At 37.4% G+C, this 19,556-nt stretch overlaps 1 protein-coding gene across 1 annotated transcript in view; it reads left to right on the top strand.

Moving 5' to 3' along the window:
• Positions 1–438: 438 nt before the first annotated feature.
• SERINC1 (serine incorporator 1) overlaps positions 439–19,556 on the top strand; it is a 35,602-nt gene continuing 16,484 nt past the window's right edge. The window contains exon 1 of the mRNA XM_043439131.1: positions 439–620. Coding sequence (XP_043295066.1) covers positions 582–620 — 39 coding nt within the window. The 5' untranslated portion in view covers positions 439–581. The remainder of the gene's footprint in view (positions 621–19,556) is intronic.

Consider the following 19,556-nt stretch of genomic DNA (forward strand, 5'->3'; position numbering starts at 1 on the left):
TTCACGATTATAACGTTTTTCACTTTACCCTTTTTGTAGGTCAAAATAATTTTAAAGATGTTTATAGCTTATTGGGTGATAAATGTCTCCTCAACAGCTCGTGATATTCAATAAAATCAATAACATGTTTGTGTTGTTATTCGTAAGCCTTAACTAATTTACAAATTTTAAATGTGCAAACTTCTTGTAACAACAGGACAAGAAATTAAAATGTTACAGCCGCAAACAGTGATAGAATTGGAAGCACCCAAATGAGTAGGAATAAGTGGGCTTCAGGAATAAATTATGGACGTAAGTTGGGGGGAAAAGATGCGAAAGTGGAAAAACAAGACGCTTTTTGCCACCTGAATTAGAAGAGCTATCGCCGAACGACAGACGCCTGGAACCCACGGCCGCGCGTACGCAACCCAGCACGATGCCCTCCCACTCCCGGCCCAGGCCGCGAAGGAAGTGACGCAACTGAGGGGGCGGGGTGGGCTCTGCGCCGGAAGTGGGTTATAGTTAGTAAATAAGCTGGGAAAGGCGAGGGGAGCTGCTGTCTCCATTTTGTTGGCATACGCTACTCCTGCGACGTTGTGGAGATGGGGAGCGTCTTGGGGCTGTGCTCCATGGCGAGCTGGGTAAGTTGGTTGTTAGCGGCCTGAGGGGTGCTAGCGTGAGAGATGAAAGAGAAAAGCCCCCGAGCAGGCCTGGGTGAGGCCCGGCGGGACCGTGTTACCCCACCCAACAGGGAGGCCTTTCTTTCCCGTTTTCTCCTTATCTCCCTTGGCCACTCCGACACAGCTTGGCGGCTCTGAGCCTTTAGAAGAGCCGACCCCGGGTCGCCACGAGGAGCAGTGAACATGAGTGAATGACCCGGATGGGAGATTCCAAGCTGAGCGCTAGTAGTTTTTCCTCCCGCACCCGCTTTTCATGAAGGCTATTCCCTATTCTTCCAGGTCCCTTTTTGTGCTTTATGTCTTATGTCTGCCTGGGCCCTTCCTACAAAGGTCTTAGGCCGCTTCGTTTTGTGGAATACCCCATCTCTTCTCGTCATCTCCTCCCAGCGACCTTAGACTGCAGCACTGCCATTCCCGGAGGCCTCTTTGTTCTGTCGCGTAGACTGCAGTTAAATGACGGATATGTGGGGCACGGCAGTAATACTGATACAGTTACATGCTTTTTAAACAGCCCCAACTCTGGGAGTGAGTCCTCGAGCTTAATGATATAGAAAATGATGTATTTCTCAAATAAGTGTTTGAAAAAGCTGGTCAGTTCTGTGGTATCAGATATCTGTTTTTTGACAGAAAGATGCTTGTGTAATTCGACACCTCACTTTTAATTTGGTGTACGTTGCATTTTGATTAGATAGCGTTGTTAGAGTGAAACCATTTTTCATTATAGTGGCAGGATTTTTTGATTCGGGTGGTACAAATAAATTTGAATTTGATATAAACACTCCCCCGTCCCCCAATAGACAAAAATTGACTTTACAGTTAATAAAGGTATTTGTAATATGGGGCGAGATATTTGGGTTCAAATTTTAGTTCTTTAACCCATGATTTCTAAATTCTGTTTCTAACAGTTGCTTGTCTGACTTCCCAGATGACTCCATTATATACATTAGGTAGCATTTCTGTTGTTTTTGCATATCTCTTTTTAAAAAGTTTTCAATGTAGCTTGAACTGTAAATGTTAAATTTTAGTAAAATACTACATAGAGGTTACTCCAACCCAGGTCATTGTCTTGATTTTACACACACACGCGCACACACACACGCGCACACACACACACACACAAACGCAGTTTTTTTTTTTTCTTGTAGCTGGGTGTGGAAAACTGGTATATTTTTCTTTCTTTCAAAGCTGGTATATTTTTATCTCAGTAAGAAAGTAGAGAATCTACTTGAAATCATTAAGTATCTTATAAGAGGCATAATTAGAGTAATAAACTTAATGTATTGCAAAATGATTATTATAGAATTGTTTTAATTGAGGGAGGTGAGATGTTGTGTAATTCTATTTGTAAAGTCTGATTTTGTCCAGTTAGCAAATGGGCATGTTCTTTATATAGTAAAGATTTAAAAGGAGGGATACACGTTTTCCATTTTGTTTTCAATTTCTAGACCTGTGATGATCAGTCTTTTTTGCCTCGAGGACGATTATGGTAAAAAATAGATTTGGGGGATTAATAAAAACATGTTTTAAATCATTTTAGTGAACAATGTGGGAAAAATTACATTCCTATTAAAATTTTTACAACTTAGTTCTCCTTCTCCTTAGTCACACTTCTACAGACACAGCCTTTTAGTTACTGTTAATATGAAGGTGCACTGGAAAGATGGTAACGAGACACTTTCTTACCTTCCAGTAATTAGGTCTCTGGTGGTTAGAGAGGCTAGCTGGTTCTAGGCAATTCTGGTTATTTTTTCCCCTTTGTTTCCTGGTGTCTCTCATTATTTCTGAATTGTTCAGTTTTAGTGCAGTTCAGTAGTGAATATGCCTTGTATTTTACAAATCCCTTTCTTCCACAGTCTTAACAGTCAATATGCTCATTTACTTAGAGGTTTTGACACATTGAAATTTAGTCAGATATTCAAAAGTATTCAGGTCGTTAACTTAGATCAAGTTAAGCCAGAATGAAAATGAACCTCATTCTTTTCTTTGCTCAGGTTTCTTTAGACTTAATCAATTTTTACAAAGATTTTTTTGTTTGTTTTGGAAAACAGTAGAAAATGTCTGAACTATGGAAAAAGTGTAAAAAACTACTTGTGATATTACTGTGTATCACAGAGTTTGGAGTGTTAATTTTTTAAATTTCATTTTGTGGGTTTTTTTGTTTTGTGTTTTTGCTCTTTAGTGGTCTAGAATTAGATTGATCATAATCCTTGGTTCAAGCATGGCTATCTATCTGATTGGTGATTAAGCATTTTTATAAACATAGGTGGACTGCCACCTAATCCTCTAACTACAGCAGTTGATGCTTACTTAAGTGCTTTCCCCACCCCAGTCTTAAAATGATGCTAGTGAGTAGCGTTGACTTTTTGAATCACTGTATTTTGTACACAATAACTATCATTTTTTGCCCAAGATGTTAAGTAATTGAGAAGAAGCTTGTGATTCCTGACTGCTAGTTTTGTGCAGTCTCTTGCTAGATTTTTATTTTTTAGTACAATGACTTGATTTTGTAGAAATGATTCATAGTTGATATAAATAGCCAAGCCATGCAGAGTTCAAAATTTAAATGTCACCAACAAAATCCCACCACATTTCTTCTCTCTCAATGCATGCATACACATGGATGAATAAACAGAAATACGTTTTTAAGGAGTGGTAGCGCGCTGAACATATACTTTTAAACAATTAATTTTTTCTGAATTTAACAGGAGAATGTAAAAGTAAAGGAATTGCTGAATGTTAAACACTTCTCATCAGGAGAGGTTCTGAAAGCGTTATCTCAAGAGATGTTTCTAGAGCAGTGGTTCTCAGCTGTCCCCCAGGGAACATTGGACAATACCTGCAGATGTTTTTCACTGTCACAACTTGGAATAAGGTGCTGATAGCTTCAAGTGGGTAGAAGCCAGGAATACTGCTAAATGTTTTACAATACACAGGATAGCCCTCAACAGCAGAGACTTATTTGGCCCCAGATGTCAATATTGCTATAGTTGAAACATCCTGCCTTATCCTCTTCAATTGGCCAGTATAAGAAATGAAATGAAATCTAAGGGTCTTAACTGCACTTTAAAAAAATGAATTCAGCTAATCATTTTATTTTCACCTCTGCCTTCAACCTCTCTTATGAAGGTATGTGGTACCGCCTATTCCTGATCTGTTTGATGATCCTGTACAAATTTTATTGCTTAACTTTTTTCCTTTGACGATTTAGAATTTAACTTTCTGACCTGTTAACTTAGTATTATTCTGTTTTTTTGGTTTGTTTACCTTTTAATTTTATTCCTTTGGTTAAAAATCTTTTATTTTTCATTTTATTGGTGTTTCTAAAGTAATTTATATATTGTTTGCCAACTTTTAACTAGAATTTCTTTGTATTATTTTTTATATGACTGTTTTATAACCGTAATTCCCTCAGTTGTTTAATCTTAGAACTAAACCAGTCATTCTTAAAGTATATCCTGGATTAAACTTATTGGAAATGCTGACTGGGTCCCAGCATTGTAGTTTACTATTCCCAACGGTGATTCTGATGGAAAACCACTGTTGTACTCTTAAGGGGATTCATAGTTCTGAGCATTCTTTTTTTTAAACCATAGCTTCTCTCAGTTTTGTTTCTTTTTTTATGTATCATCTCATAATTGATCAGATTTGGTCATCTAATAGATTTCTTCCAAAAGAATTCATGGATATTGAAATCCGTGAATTTTTTCATATTTAAAAATGCCTCTTGCTTTCTTGAGAAACATGGTGGACTGGTATAATAATACACCCGTTTCTTTCAGGATCTGAGATATTTCTGTGGATTATGTTCTGGCTTACCCTGTCCTGGTAGCCATTTCCTTTTAACACGTCTCATACACAGTTGGGCTGTCTCTTCTGCCTGGGTGTCTGAAGAGTTGTATTTATTTTTAAAATTAACCAAATATTTCTGACTTTAAGTCTTTTATCACTTTTTATTCTTCTAGAAAATAGTGGGTTTTTCTGAAGATACAGATTTATTTATTCAAGGAAATTCTTACTGTATCTTTGAATGTCCTTTTTGTTACATTTATTTAGAGGATTCTCCATTTTAAAGACATGAGTTCATTTCGTGTTATGTTGCCTTCTTTTTTCTTCCATAATATTTTTCCTGTTTTTATTTCTGTCATTTTTCTTTAGTTGATTTAATTTACTATGGTGTCTATTAGTAATTTCTTCCTTTTTATTGTTAACATAGTATTCCATTGCTTGGAATACTACAGCTTGTCTATCCACTCAACAGCTGAGGGGCATTTCCAGATTTTGGAAATGAAGTAGCTGTTAGCGTTCCTATAAAGTTTGTCTTGTGTGTCTATAACTTCTTATTTTGTTTACCTAAAAATAAACAAATGGGACCTAATTAAACTCAAAAGCTTTTGCACAACAAAGGAAACTATAAGCAAGGTGAAAAGACAGCCCTCAGATTGGGAGAAAATAATAGCAAACAAAGCAACAGACAAAGGATTCATCTCAAAAATATACAAGCAACTCCTGCAGCTCAATTCCAGAAAAATAAATGATCCAATCAAAAAATGGGCCAAAGAACTAAACAGACATTTCTCCAAAGAAGACATACAGATGGCTAACAAACACATGAAAAGATGCTCAGCATCACTCATTATCAGAGAAATGCAAATCAAAACCACAATGAGGTACCATTACACGCCAGTCAGGATGGCTGCCATCCAAAAGTCTACAAGCAATAAATGCTGGAGAGGATGTGGAGAAAAGGGAAGCCTCTTAACTGTTGGTGGGAATGCAAACTAGTACAGCCGCTATGGAGAACAGTGTGGAGATTCCTTAAAAAACTGGACATAGAACTGCCATATGACCCAGCAATCCCACTTCTGGGCATACACACCAAGGAAACCAGATCTGAAAGAGACACATGCACCCCAATGTTCATCGTAGCACTGTTTATAATAGCCAGGACATGGAAGCAACCTAGATGCCCATCAGCAGACGAATGGATAAGGAAGCTGTGGTACATACACACCATGGAATATTACTCAGCCATTAAAAAGAATTCATTTGAATCAGTTCTAATGAGATGGATGAAACTGTAGCCCATTATACAGAGTGAAGTAAGCCAGAAAGATAAAGACCAATACAGTATACTAACACATATATATGGAATTTAGAAAGATGGTAACAATAACCCTATATGCAAAACAGAAAAAGAGACACAGATGTACAGAACAGACTTTTGGACTCTGGGAGAAGGCGAGGGTGGGATGTTTCAAGAGAACAGCATCGAAACATGTATATTATCTAGGGTGAAACAGATCACCAGCCCAGGTTGGGTGCATGAGACAAGTGCTTGGGGCTGGTGCACTGGGAAGACCCAGAGGGATCGGGTAGAGAGGGAGGTGGGAGGGGGGAACGGCATGGGGAACACATGTTACTCCATGGCTGATTCATGTCAATGTATGACAAAAACCACTACAATATTGTAAAGTAATTAGCCTCCAACTAATAAAAATAAATGGAGATATATATATATATATATATATATATATATCTTGCAGTGGGATTGCTAAATCACATGGTAAATGTACATTTGACTTATAAGAAATTGCCAACTTTATCTCCAGGATGGTCATACCAGTTTTTTATTCCCACCAGCAAATATTTTCTTCAAGCCTGTGGCTTGTGTTTTCATTCTCATAATGATGTCTTTCAAAGAGTAGAGGTGATTTTTCTTTCTATATTGATCTTCTTTGGCACTTTTATCAAAAGCCATTTACCACATTTGTTTTTCTTAGCTCTGTTGTTCTTTTATTTGTGTCCACAGTTTTGCATAAATTACCCTAGTTTGATTACTGCTGCTTTCAAGTTAGTCTTGAAATTAAGTAGTGTGATTCTTCTAACTCTTTCAACATTCTTTGAGCTATTCTAGTCCTTTTGCCTTTCCCTAAAAGTTTTGGAAGCAGGTAGTTTGTTGCTACCAAACACCTGCTGGAATTGTGATTGGGCTTGGGTTAAATTTATAGGTCAGTTTAGAAAGAATTGTTACCTTAATGAGGAGTCTTCCAATCCGTGAGCTCAGTTTATCATGCTGCTGCTGCTGCTAAGTTGCTTCAGTCGTGTCCGAGTCTGCGCGACCCCATAGACGGCAGCCCACCAGGCTCCCCCGTCCCTGGGATTCTCCAGGCAAGAACACTGGAGTGGGTTGCCATTTCCTTCTCCAATGCTTGAAAGTGAAAAGTGAAAGTGAAGTTGCTCAGTGGTGTCCAACTTTTAGTGACCCCATGGACTGCAGCCTACCAGGCTCCTCCATCCATGGGATTTTCCAGGCAAGAGTACTGGAGTGGGGTGCCATTGCCTTCTCTGAGTTTCTCGTGCCATTTTTTTTAAATCTTTGATTTCTTTTTTCAGTGTTTTTTTAATTTTCATTGTTTGAGAGCTGGTGTATATTTACTCGGTTTATAAATAAGTATTTTTGTTTAGTCTCACTTTCCAGTTGTTTGTTGTTAGTGTGCAGAAGTATAATTGATATGTATATGTACTGACCTTGTGTCCTGTGAGCTTATTAAACTTTCTTGTAGTTCTAGTAGCATTTTGTAAGTTCTTTGGGATTTTTCATGTTGACAATTACGTGTGAAGGAAAGCAGCTTTATCTTTCCCTTTTCAAAGTATGTACTTTTCTTTATTTTTCTTGCCTTTAGTTTTTGATAAAATGCCTTTTATCAAAGCATCTACAAGATAGTTAAGGGTATCCTCAAGTCAAGGATATTCTATTTGTTTGCTGAAAGTTTTTTCTGTAATTCAGTTACTCAGTCATGTCTGACTCTTTGTGACCCCATGGACTGCAGCACACCAGGCTTTCCTGTCCTTCACCATCTCAGTAATGCCCTCTCATCCTGTCATCCCCTTCTCCTCCTGCCTTCAGCCTTTCCCAGCATCAGGGTCTACTCCAGTGAGGCGGCTCTTCAAATCAGGTGGCCAGAGTGTTGGAGCTTCAGCTTCAGCATCAGTCCTTCCAGTGAACATTCAGGACTGATTTCTTTTAGGATTGACTGGTTTGGCGCCTTGCAGTCCCAGGGACTCTCAAGAGTCTTCTCCAACAACACAGTTTGAAAACGTCAGATCTTGGGTATTCAGCTTTCTTAATGGTCCAACTCTGATCTGTACGTGACTACTGGAAAAACCATAGCTTTGACTATATGGACCTTTGTTGGCAAAGTGATGTCTTGCTTTTTAATATGCTGTCTAAGTTTGTCATTGCTTTTCTTCCAGAGAGCAAGCATCTTTTAATTTCATGGCTGTGGTCACTGTCCACAGTGATTTTGGAGTCCAAGAAAATAAAGTCTCTCACTGTTTCCATTGTGTCTCCACCTATTTGCCACGAAGTGATGGGACTGGATGCCATGATCTTCGTTTTTTGAATGTTAAGTTTTAAACTTGCTTTTTCTCTCTCTTCTTTCATCTTCATCAAGAGATTTTTTAGTTCCTCTTTGCTTTCTGCCCTAAGGGTGGAGTCATCTGCATATCTGAGGTTATTGATATTTCTCCCTGCAGTTTTGATTCCAGCTTGTGTTTCATCCAGCCCAGCATTTCACATGATGTAATCTGCATATAAGTTAAATAAGCAGGGTGACAATATATAGCCTTGACACACTTCTTCCCAATTTGAAACAGTCCATTGTTCCATGTCTAGTTGTAACTGTTGCTTCTTGACCTGCATACAGATTTCTCAGGAGGCAGGTAAGGTGGTCTGGTATTCCCATCTCTTTAAGAATTGTCCAGTTTGTAAGGATCCACACAGTCAAAGGCTTTAGTGTAGTCAGTGGAGCAGGAAGTGTTTCTCAGAAATTCTCTTGCTTTTTCTGTGATCCAGCAGATATTGGCCATTTGATCTCTGGTACCTCTGCCTTTTCTAAATCTAGCTTGTACATCTGGAAGTTCTCAGTTCATGTACTGTTGAAGCCTAGTTTGGAGGATTTTGAGCATGCCCTTGGTAGCATGTGAGATGAGTACAATTGTGTGGTAGTTTGAACATTCTTTGGCATTGCCTTTTTTTGGGATTGGAATGAAAACTGACCTTTTCCAGTCCTGTGGCCACTGCTGAGTTTTCCAACTTTGCTGGCAGATTGAGCGCAGCACTTTGACCGCATCGTCTTTTAGGGTTGGAAACAGCTCAGCTGGAGTTCCATCACTGCCACTTTGTCCTTAGTAGTGCTTCCTAAGGCCCACTTGACCTCACACTCCAGCATGTCTGGCTCTAGGTGAGTTTTTAAATTTGTTCTATAATGAATGGGTATTGAATTTTTCAAATTACTTTTTTGCATTCTTTGAGATGGCCCTGGTGGTAATTTTCTTCAGTCTGTTAATATGGTAAACTAATTTTATTGAATTTCAAAAGCTTAACCAAATTTGCTTTCTCCCAGCTCACCCCCACCTGATTACAGTGTATTAACCTTTTGTATGCTTTTTTAAAACTATTTTTAGAGACCAGTTTTAGCCTCATAGAAAAATTGAGAAGAAGATAGAGATTTCCCATCTATGCCCTGTGTCCAGACATGCATAGCCTCCCTTGTTGCAAACATTCCCCACCAGAGAGGTGCGTTTGTTACAGTTACTGAGCCTACACTAACACATCATCATCTCCCAAAGTCGGTAATTTACGTGAGTTCATTGTTAGTGTTGGGCCTTCTATGGATTTGGACAAATATATAATGACGTGCCTACCATTATAGTAGCATACAAAGTAGTTTCACTGCCCTGAAAATTCTCTCTGTACTTTGCCAGTTCATCCCTCCACCAGCTCCCCACTGCTGATCTTTTTACTGTCTCCATAGTTTCATCCTCTTCAGAATGTCATACAGCTGTGACTGTAGATATATGTATGTATGTAACCTGTTCAGATTGGTTTCTTTCAGTTAGTAGTATCTGTTTAAGGTTTCTCCATGTCTTTTCAGAGCTTAATGACTCATTTCTTCTTTCCACTGACTTATATTCCACTGTCTTAATGTATCATCGTTTATTTATCCATTTACCTCCTGAAGGACATCTCATTTGCTTCCAAGTTTTTACTCCCAGTTTCTCACAAGTCACTGTGACTTCGGCTGTAGGTGTTTTGATATTCTTTACCAAGTTGAGAAAGTTATCCTCTATGCCTAGTTTATTGAGAATTTTTATTGTGAATGAGTAGTGAAAGTGAAAGTTGCTTGGTAGTGTCCAACTCTCTGCGACCCCATGGCCTATACAGTCCATGGAATTCTCCAGGCCCGAACACTGGAGTGGGTAGCCTTTCCCTTCTCTAGGGAGTCTTCTCAACCCAGGGATCGAACCCAGGTCTCCTGCAGTGCAGGCACATCTTTACCAGCTGAGCCACCGGGGAAGCCCAAGAATACTGGAGTGGGTAGCCTATCCCTTCTCCAGGGGATCTTCCTGACCCAGGAATCAAACCAGAGTCTCCTGCGTTGCAGGCGGATTCTTTACCATCTGAGTTATCAGGGAAGCTTGTGAATGAGTATTGGGTTTTGTCAAATTCATTGTATGTATCCAAAATGTGATCATATAATTTTTATCTTCTTGATGTGATGGATTACACTAATTCATTTTTGAATGTGAACCAGTCTTGCCTTTTGGGACAAATCCCACTTGGTTGTGGTGTGTAATTCTTTTTCCTACATTGTTGGATGTAATTTGCTAATATCTTGTTGAGAATTTATGCCTTTATTCATGAGAAAGGTTAATGTTTTATTATAATGTGTTTGTCGGGTTTTGTTATTAGAATGATGCTTATTTTATAGAATAAGTTAGAAAATATTCCCTCTACTTGTGTTCTCTGAGATTGTAGAGAATTGATGTAATTGTTCCTTAAATATTTAGTAAAATTCACCAGTGAACCTCCCTGTGCCTAGTGCTGTTTTGGAATGCTGTTAATTATTGATTATGTTTCTTTAATAGAGGTCTATTCAAATTGTCTGTTTCTTGTGTGTGAGTTTTAGCAGCTTGTATCTTTCAAGGATTTTGTCCATTTATGTAGATTCTCAAATTTGTGGGCATAGAATTGTTCATAGTAGTCTTTCATTATCCCCTTCATGTCCACAGGACCTACAGTGACATCCTCTCTTTCATTTCTAACATTAGTAATTTGTGTTATCTTTTTTCGTTAGTTAGCCTGGTTGGGGCTTATTGATTTTATTGATCAAAGAACCATGTTTTGTTTTCATTGGTCTTTCTTCTATTTTCTGTCTTTGATTGCATTGGTGTCTAGTCTAGTTCTTTTTTTCTGTTTACTTTCAGTTTAGTTTGCATTTCTTTTTCTAGTTTCCTAGAATGGAAGCTTAGATGATTGATTTCAGATTTTCTTTTCTGGTAAATGCATTCAGTGCTGCAAATTTGCCTAAAAGCACTGCTTTCACTACATCCCATAAGTTTCTATAAATTGTGTTACTTTAATTCAGATTTTTAAAAATTTTTAAAAATAAACTTTTGTGTTTATTTTAGATAAGTTTTAAGAATTTAAGTTTTAAGAATTTGGGGGTTTTCCAGTTACCATTTTGCTGTTGATTTCTAGTTGATTTGTAGTCTGAGAGCAGTCAGTGCTCTTTCAAGTTTGATAGTGTTTTGTTGTCAACAGTGTAGTTTTGATTAATATTCCATGTCCTCTTGGAGAAGAATGTGTGTTCTCTGGTTATTGGGTATAGTAGTCTGTAGATGTCAGGTATCCATTTGATTGGTGGTGTTGAGTGCAGCTGTCCTTACTGATTGTCTTCTAGCTCAGTCTGTCCAACAGTGCAGTCATCTGTTTCTGCTTGCAGTTTTACCAGTTTTTGCATTCACAGTTTGATGCTCTGCCATCAGGTGCATACATATTAAGAATTGTTAACATCTTCTTGGAGAATTGGATCCCTTTATCACTATGTAATGTCTTTCTTTATCCCAGATATCTCTCCTTGTTTTGAAGTCTGTTCTACCTGAAACTAATGCAGCTACGCTTACTGTCATTTAGTGTTCACATGTTGTATTTTTTTTCCCCCTTCCATTTACTTTTCTTCTGTGTGTCTTTAAAGCGAGTTTCTTGTAGACAGTATAATTGGGTCCTGTTTTTTGAACACTCTGTCAGTCTGTCTTTTAACTGAATAAATTTAGGCCTCTGATCTCCAAGGTGATTATTGATAGATTTGGGCTAATATTTACCATATTTGTTACTGTTTTCTATTTGTTGCCCTTGTTTTTCCTGTTGTGTTTTGGGGAAGGAGGGTGTTTAAATTAAGCATTGTATATGATTCCGTTTTCTCTCCCTTCTTAGCATATCAGTTAAACATCTTTTAACGTTTACAAAGTGCTATTTACCTGTTTTTCAGTTGTTGCCCAGTTTATTAGTCCATTTGGGCTACTGTAACAATACTGCAGCGTGGGTGGCATGTGAACAACAGGACTTTGTTTCTCACGGTACTGGAGGCTGGCAGTCCAAGATTAGGGTGCCCGCATGGCCATCTTTTGTATCTGGTGAAGGCCTTCTTCAGGGTTGCAGACTGCCAGCTTCTTGATGTGTCCTCATATAGTTGAAGAGGTGAGGATCTCTCTCTGCCTCCTTTATGGGAGCACTAATCTCATTCATGAGGGCTCTGCCTTTTTGACCTAATTCTTCCCAAAGGCCCTATCTCATAATATCATCACCTTGTGCATTAGATTTTCATCATATGATTTTCAGCCTGTAGCACTCTAGAATTTGAAATACACATTTACAGCTTATCCACTTTGAAGTAACAACATACTATGATACTACACACTTCTGTATAATGCTATACCACTTTATGGCTAGTGTTAATACCTTATAATAGGGAAACAATCCTAATTCCTGTCTCCTGTCCCTTCTACATTACTGTCATTCATTAAATACACCCACACACCTATGTGTATACACACATGTATATAGAAGTATGTGTCTAGGCATAACATAAATGTGCATATATAACAATACATTGTTGCTCTTATTTTGAGCAAACAAGTTAGCTTAACTAAGAATAAGAAAAGTAAGTCTTAATTTTACTTTTATTTATAATAGTAGTTTTATATGTAGAGTTTCTGAATTATATTATTTTCCTCCTCTAGAGAATTTTACATTTCTTGCAAGCAAGTCTAGAGTTTGGCAATAAATTCCATTTTATTTGAGAAAGTATTTCTTCATTTGAAGGATAATTTGCAGAGTACAGAACTATAGGTTGGTGGGTTGTTCCCTCTCAACACTAAAATATTTCACTTCACTCTTGTTTGCATGGTGTCTGAGGAAAACTTGAATATATCAATAATTCGTCCTTTGTTTCTCTGTAGGTAAGGTGTTTTTCCTCTGGCTCCTTTAGAATTTTGTATTTTCTGTTGCTTCAAAGCGATTTATCTAGATGTAGGGGTTTTGTTGTTGGTTGTTTTTTTTTTTTTTTTTGTGGAGGGTGGGGTGTGTATGTCTGTTAATTTGGGGGAAGTCTGTCATTTAAAAAACATTTCTTTTCCTTGTGATATTCACATTATGTTTTACCATTTGCAGTTATCTCACAATTCTTGGATATTCTGTTGAACTGAATGTCAGTCTTTACTCTCTTGGCTTTTCAGTTTGGGAAATTTCTATTGATACAGCCTTAAGCTCAGAAATTATTTCCTCAACCATGTCTGCATTTTTCATTTCTGCTACTGTTTTTTGTTTCTAGCATATTTTTTTTTAAGGATTTTCATTTCTGCTTCATGTATGCTGTCTACTTTATTCATTAGAACCCTTAACATATTATAGTTGTTTTATATTTTTGGTTTGATAAATCTAACATCTCTGCTATGTCTGTTTTTGATGCTTGCTCTGTCTCTTCAAATTGTGTTTTTTGCCTTTTGTAATGTCAGTAATTTTCCTGATAGCCAGACACTATGTACCAGGAAAAAGGAACTTGATTGTGTCCTGGTGAGGTGTGGGTGAAAGAGAAACATTCCATTATTCTCTGATTAGATTTTAGTCTTTCAGTAAGCTTATGCCTCTGGATTGTGAACTTCTACATGTTCCTCAGCCTCCCCTCCCTCCCCCTTTAAATGGGAGAGAATGGCTTGAATAAGCTAGAGTTTAGTATTTCTCTTCCCCTAGGTTATTTATCCTCTAGTTAAATAAGTTAGACTACTCTATTTAACTAGTTTCTCTTGAGGTCAGGTGTTCAGAGAAGAGTGTTCTAATATATTTTAAAATGGATGTCTCCTTTCCTACAAGAAGCTGGAAGGAATTTTTCTCTCATGTTTTATGAGAACCTGATTGAACTAGTAGTAAAATTCACAAATTTGCAGGGCCCTTTAACTGGGTTTTCCTGTTTGTTTTTTAACTCTCAGACTTGTCCACGATGAGACTCCAGCAGTTCTTCGATTATCTTTCAGGATTTCCTTCCTACACACTGGTTCCCAAATCAGTTTCCACTTGTGGACACTATAATAAGCGATGATTCCCTGTATTTTCCTGTCTGTCTTTCAGTCTTGGGGGCAGTGCCTTAGCGTGTGACCTCACCTAACTTATGGATCCTAGAACTGTTGATTTTTTGAGTCTCTTTGCTTTTTTCTTTTCTTTAGGATGGAGTCATGGTTTCCACTCTCATTTGTGAAAATGAAACAGATCTTTGTATACTTTTTGTATTATTGACTTGACAGGATATTAGGGTTTTTTGTTTTTTTTTTTTTTGTAATGTTCATAAAGGATATCAGTGTGTTGTTTCCTTGTGCTATCTTTGGATTTTGTATCAGTTTTTTGCCTCTTTAGTTTTCCAGAAGAATTTGGGTAGAGTTGGTTTGATTTATTCTTTAAATGTTTAATGGAATTCACTAGTGAAGCTACTTATGCCTGTGAAGGTTTTTAACTACAAATTCAATTTCTTGAATAATTACAGGACCATTCATCTTATATATTTCTCATCGAATGATTTTTGGTAGTTTGGATTTTTCATGGAGTTTATCTGTTTTATCTAAGCTGTTGAATTATTGAATAAAATCGCTCATAGTTTTCTCTTATAATCCTTTGATGCTCACAGACTCAATAATAATGTCTTCTCTCACATTTCTGGTTTTGATGATTTGCGTGTTGACTTTCTTGCTATTTTTTTATCCTGATCAGTCTGACTATAGGTTTCTAAATTATAATGGTCTTCTAAAACTAGCTTCACTGACTTTCTTCTTTACTGTTTTTTATCTCATGGATTTATCTTTATCATTTCTTTTTTCTGCCTATTTTGGCTATAATTTGCTCATTTAGTAACTTAAGATGAAAGCTCTGGTCATTGATTTATTTACTTTTATCTAACATAGCCACTTAAAACTGTAGGTTTCTTTTAAACATTGCTTTTGGTACATTCCAAAAATGTGATACCTTATTTTCATTCTGTTTCTTTTTTGACCTCTTCTGCTTGTGAGTTAGACTGTTATTTAGTTTCTGGAGAAATAAATCCTTCTGTTACTGATCAGTATTTAATTCCGTTGTGGGCCACAGAAACATGTATGATTATATTTACTGAGATTTGTTTTATGGCCCAGAATATGCTCTGTTTTGGTTAGGTGTTCTTTTAGTTTTTGAAAATAATTTTTATTCTGCTTTGGTTAGATGGAATATTCCCTGAACGTCAGAGACAATTAATGATGTTATTTAAGCTTTTCTACAAGTATATTGAGTTTTTTTTCTACTTCAGTTAATGAAAGGACATAGATGTGGACTTGTTTTTGCTCTTTTCAGTTTTAATAATTTTTCTTTGATGCATTTTGAAGTTCTTTTTTACATGCAGAAATATTTAGGGTTGTATGTCTCCTTAATGAATATCCTGTATCTCCCTGTATGTCTTTTATAATGAAATGGCCCTCCTTGTTCCTGATGAAATTCTTTGCTCTGAAATCTAATTTGTCTGATACTGGTATGTATGTTTATGTGTGTGTGTGTGTATTTAATTTTCAACCAGTTCTGTCTTTGTGTTTAAGTGGGTTTCTTGTAGAAAAGATAGAGTTGGATCTTAACTCTTTAATTTGACAGTGTGCTTTTTATTAGGCAGTGTTTAGTCTCTTTATACTTAATGTGAGTATGGATTACGTTTGGGCTTAAATCAACATCTTTCTGTTTGTTTTTTGTTTATCCTACCTGTTCGTGGTCTCTTTTCCCTGGTTTTTGCCTTATTTTGCATTAGCGATATCTTAGTGGTTTTTTGTGTTTTTTTGGCTTACCAGCTGTATCCCTTTGTTTTGCACGTTTAGAAGTCACTGTAGGGTTTCTCGGATTTAACTTATTGCACTGCTTTCGTGTCATATCCATTCTGTTTCTAAGTTAAGTATACAGTAGTATAGTTGAACGTCTCCTTTTATAGCCTGTTTGTAACTGTCACATATTTTACTACCATCTTTGTTATAACCACCCAGAATACATTGCTATTTTGCTTTAAAAAGATAATCTTTTTTAAGTAACCTTTTATATGTAAAAAAAATACACAGTTAACCATTTCTTTTTGTTCATTTCTTTTATGTAGATCCACATTTCTGGTGTAACTTTCTTTTCACATTTCTGATAGTTTAGATTTGTTAGTTTTGTTTTTTTTCCTATGCCTAAAAATGTCTTTACAAAGACATTTTTGCTGAGTGTGAACTTCTGTACTTACAGTTTTCTTCATTCAGTACTGATTTTTGCATTGCAATATTTCTTACTAGAAGTCTGATATCTTTCTTCTTTATATAATGTGCCTTCATTTTCTGCCTGCTTTTAAGATTCTTCTGTTTATCATTGTTTTTAAGCAATTTTTTTTTTAAACCATTTTTTTCTTTTAATTTCATTTATGTTTGGCTGTGCTGGGTCTTTGTTGCGGCACAGGCTTTTCTCTAGTTGGGGTGAGCGGGGGCTGCTCTTCGTTGCAGTGCACAAGCTTCTCACTGTGGTGGCTTCTCTTGTAGCCAACAGGGCCCTGGGGTGCGCGGGCTTCAGCAAGCAGCTGCAGCACACCGGCTCAGCAGCGGCAGTTTCCAGGCTGTAGAGCGCAGGCTTAGTAGTTGTGGTTGTGCCTGGGCTTAGTTGCTCCTGGGCAGGATCTTCCCTGCCCAGGGATCAAACCTGTGTCTCCTGAATTGGCAGGTGAATTCTTTACCACTGAGCCAGGAAGGAAGCCCTAAACAGTTTGTGATGTAACTTGATGTGTAGGTTTCATTACGTTTTTGTTGAGTTTCTTGGATCTGTGAGTTTACAGTTTTCATTAGGAACATTTTGGCAATTACTTCCTCAAAAGGACTGTCCTGTCTCCTCTATTTTTCAGAAGCCCCAGTTTGACGTGTATTAGGCTGTTTGAAGTTGTCTCACAACACTGATTCTCTGTTGTTTTTGGATTGTTTCTTTCGCTGTGTCTTCAAGTTCATTTGTCTTTTCTATAGTGTACTTTTTGGTTCAGATACTTTACTTTTCATTTTCAGAAGTTTGATACGGACATAACCTTCCATGTCTCTCCTTGATATGCTGTGTTCTCCTCTACTTGAGCAAATGAAGTATAGTTAAAATAACATAATCACTAAGTCGTGTTCAGCTCTTTGCAACCCCATGGACTACAGCACACCAGGCTTCCCTGTCCTTCACTGTTTCTGAGTTTGCCCAGATTCATGTCCATTGAGTCAGAGATCCCATCCAACCATCTCATCCTCTGCCGCTGCCCGCCCCCCCACTTCTCTTCCTGCCCTCCATCTTTCCTAGAATCAGTCTTTTCCAATGAGTCAGCTCTTCATATCACATAGCCAGAATATTGGAGCTTCAGCTTCATCAACATTCCTTTCAATGAATGTTCAGGGTTGATTTCCTTTAAGATGATCTCTTTACAATCCAAGGGACTCTCGAGAGTCTTCACCAGCACCACAATTCGAAAGCATCGGTTCTTTGACACTTAAGTCTTTTTTATGGTCCAACTCTCACATCCATACATGACTACTGGAAAAGCCATAGCTTTGACCATATGGACCTTTGTTGGCAAAGTGATGTCTCAGCTTTTTAATATGCTGTCTACGTTTGTCATAGCTTTTCTTCCAAGGAGCAAGCGTCCTTTAATTTGGTGGCTGCAGTCACCATCCTCAGTGATTTTGGAATGCCATTTTTATAATTAAATTCAGCTATCTGTGTAATTTTCAGGCTGGTTTTTATTTGTTGACTTTGCTCCTCATACAAGCTGTATTTTCCATACTGGCATGCCTACCAATTTCTTATTAGCTGTTAGATATTGTAAATTTTACCTTGATGGGAGCCGGATATGTTATTTTTTTTTTTTAATCCTTGCTATTCTTAGACATAGGTGAGTTATTTGAAGAGAATCTTTTCAAAGTTTGCTTTTAGGCTTTTTGAGATTGGAGTGGCTTTTTTAGCCTTATGGCAGTTTTGGCCCGCTGCACCTCCCTGCCCCCCCCCCCGCCCCCCCCAATACTGTGTAGTAAAAGTCTTATAATTTTACTCAGGGCTTCATGGATTATAACGTTTTTCCCACTCTGGTTGTTAATACCACCCCGCCCTGCCCCCTAGAGGAATTTAATCAAATACTTCTGCTGATTAGTGCTCTGCTGAAGACAGAAATTGAAGCCTCTGCAGGTCTCCAGAACTCAATCTCAGTATAGCTTTCTCCTTTATTTTTTTATGTCCTGTGAACTCTTATCTGCCTTCACTTCCCTAAACTCTCAACTCTGTCCCAGCTGTGTCTCCTCAGTTCGGTAGACTGTTGGCCTACACTGGAAACTTCCCAGGCAGAAAAATTGGGCAGTCATAGACTTCACATGGTTTCCTCTCTCTCAGAAATTAAGTATCGTAAATTGCCTCTTGTTAACTCTCTGAAAAACCATTGTTTCATTTTATTTTCCCCATGGATGGAGGCAGTAGGGTAAGTCTGGTCACTGTTACTGTGTCTTGGCCTGAGTTTATGGTACTTATACAGAATTTATCTATCAATATTTTTATATTCAGCATTTTTGTTTTGTTCTGTGATAATTAGTTTTTTAAGCAGGCTTTTCCCCTTCTCATTTCTCCTCAGCCCTGCAGTCCTCCTTTTCAACTTGTTCTGTTCTTTTCTTTTCGAATTCTCCTTTTTGCTTCAGGTGAACCAATTTTAGAGAGTTTCCTTTTCTTACTGAGTTACGTTTTATTTCAGATTAGATTTTTCAAATGCCTTTTTTGTTTGTTTGTTTTGGTTGTTGATTTTTTGCTAAAGTGTGTTTGTGTTGTTGCCATGGCATTTATTTTTACCATATCGAAGTTTAGTATAAGTACTTCTGATGCTACCTTATATTGGTTACTGTAGTCTGTCTGACTTCTACAATACTCCCTTCCTGTGATATCTGGTAGTATGGTGGAGCTCAGCCTAGATTAAGGTCAGTTGTTACAAGAATACTTTCACTTTGCCTTTCTGAGATATTGTTAAATTCCATTACTGGTATTTGCCTCAGGGAGAAAGCCTTTTCCCCTGGGATCTACTGCTAGTTTAGTGTGGAATTATGTTGGAGAACGCTAGCTCACCCCACTTGTTCACTTAATCCTATTTTTCCTAATTCTAATAGGAACTTTTACTTGGTGATTATCACCACCACCAAGTCAGAAGAGGGAAAAGATGAGAATACCAATTTACTTCTTTTCCTTCTCTGAAGTATCTGAGAAATCTCAGACTTTTGTGGTTTCAGCTTGATTTCTGGGGGTTAAAAGGTAGGAGTTGGAGATCTGATTGTATTGTAATTACGAATATTCCATTTCTTTTCTCGGCTAAACTTTGAGTCTTGTTGCTATTTTCTTTTTTTCTTTTTAACTGAATTTACTCATTTTGCTTGATGTAAAGGGCAGACTTTTTTTTTTGCTTTATTTTGCCTCATTTTTACCCAGAAGTTCCCAAGTTTTATAGTTTCTACATAACATGTGAACCAAATCACTTG

This window comes from Cervus canadensis, chromosome 20 (assembly GCF_019320065.1).
Source record: "Cervus canadensis isolate Bull #8, Minnesota chromosome 20, ASM1932006v1, whole genome shotgun sequence".
Lineage (NCBI taxonomy): Eukaryota > Metazoa > Chordata > Mammalia > Artiodactyla > Cervidae > Cervus > Cervus canadensis.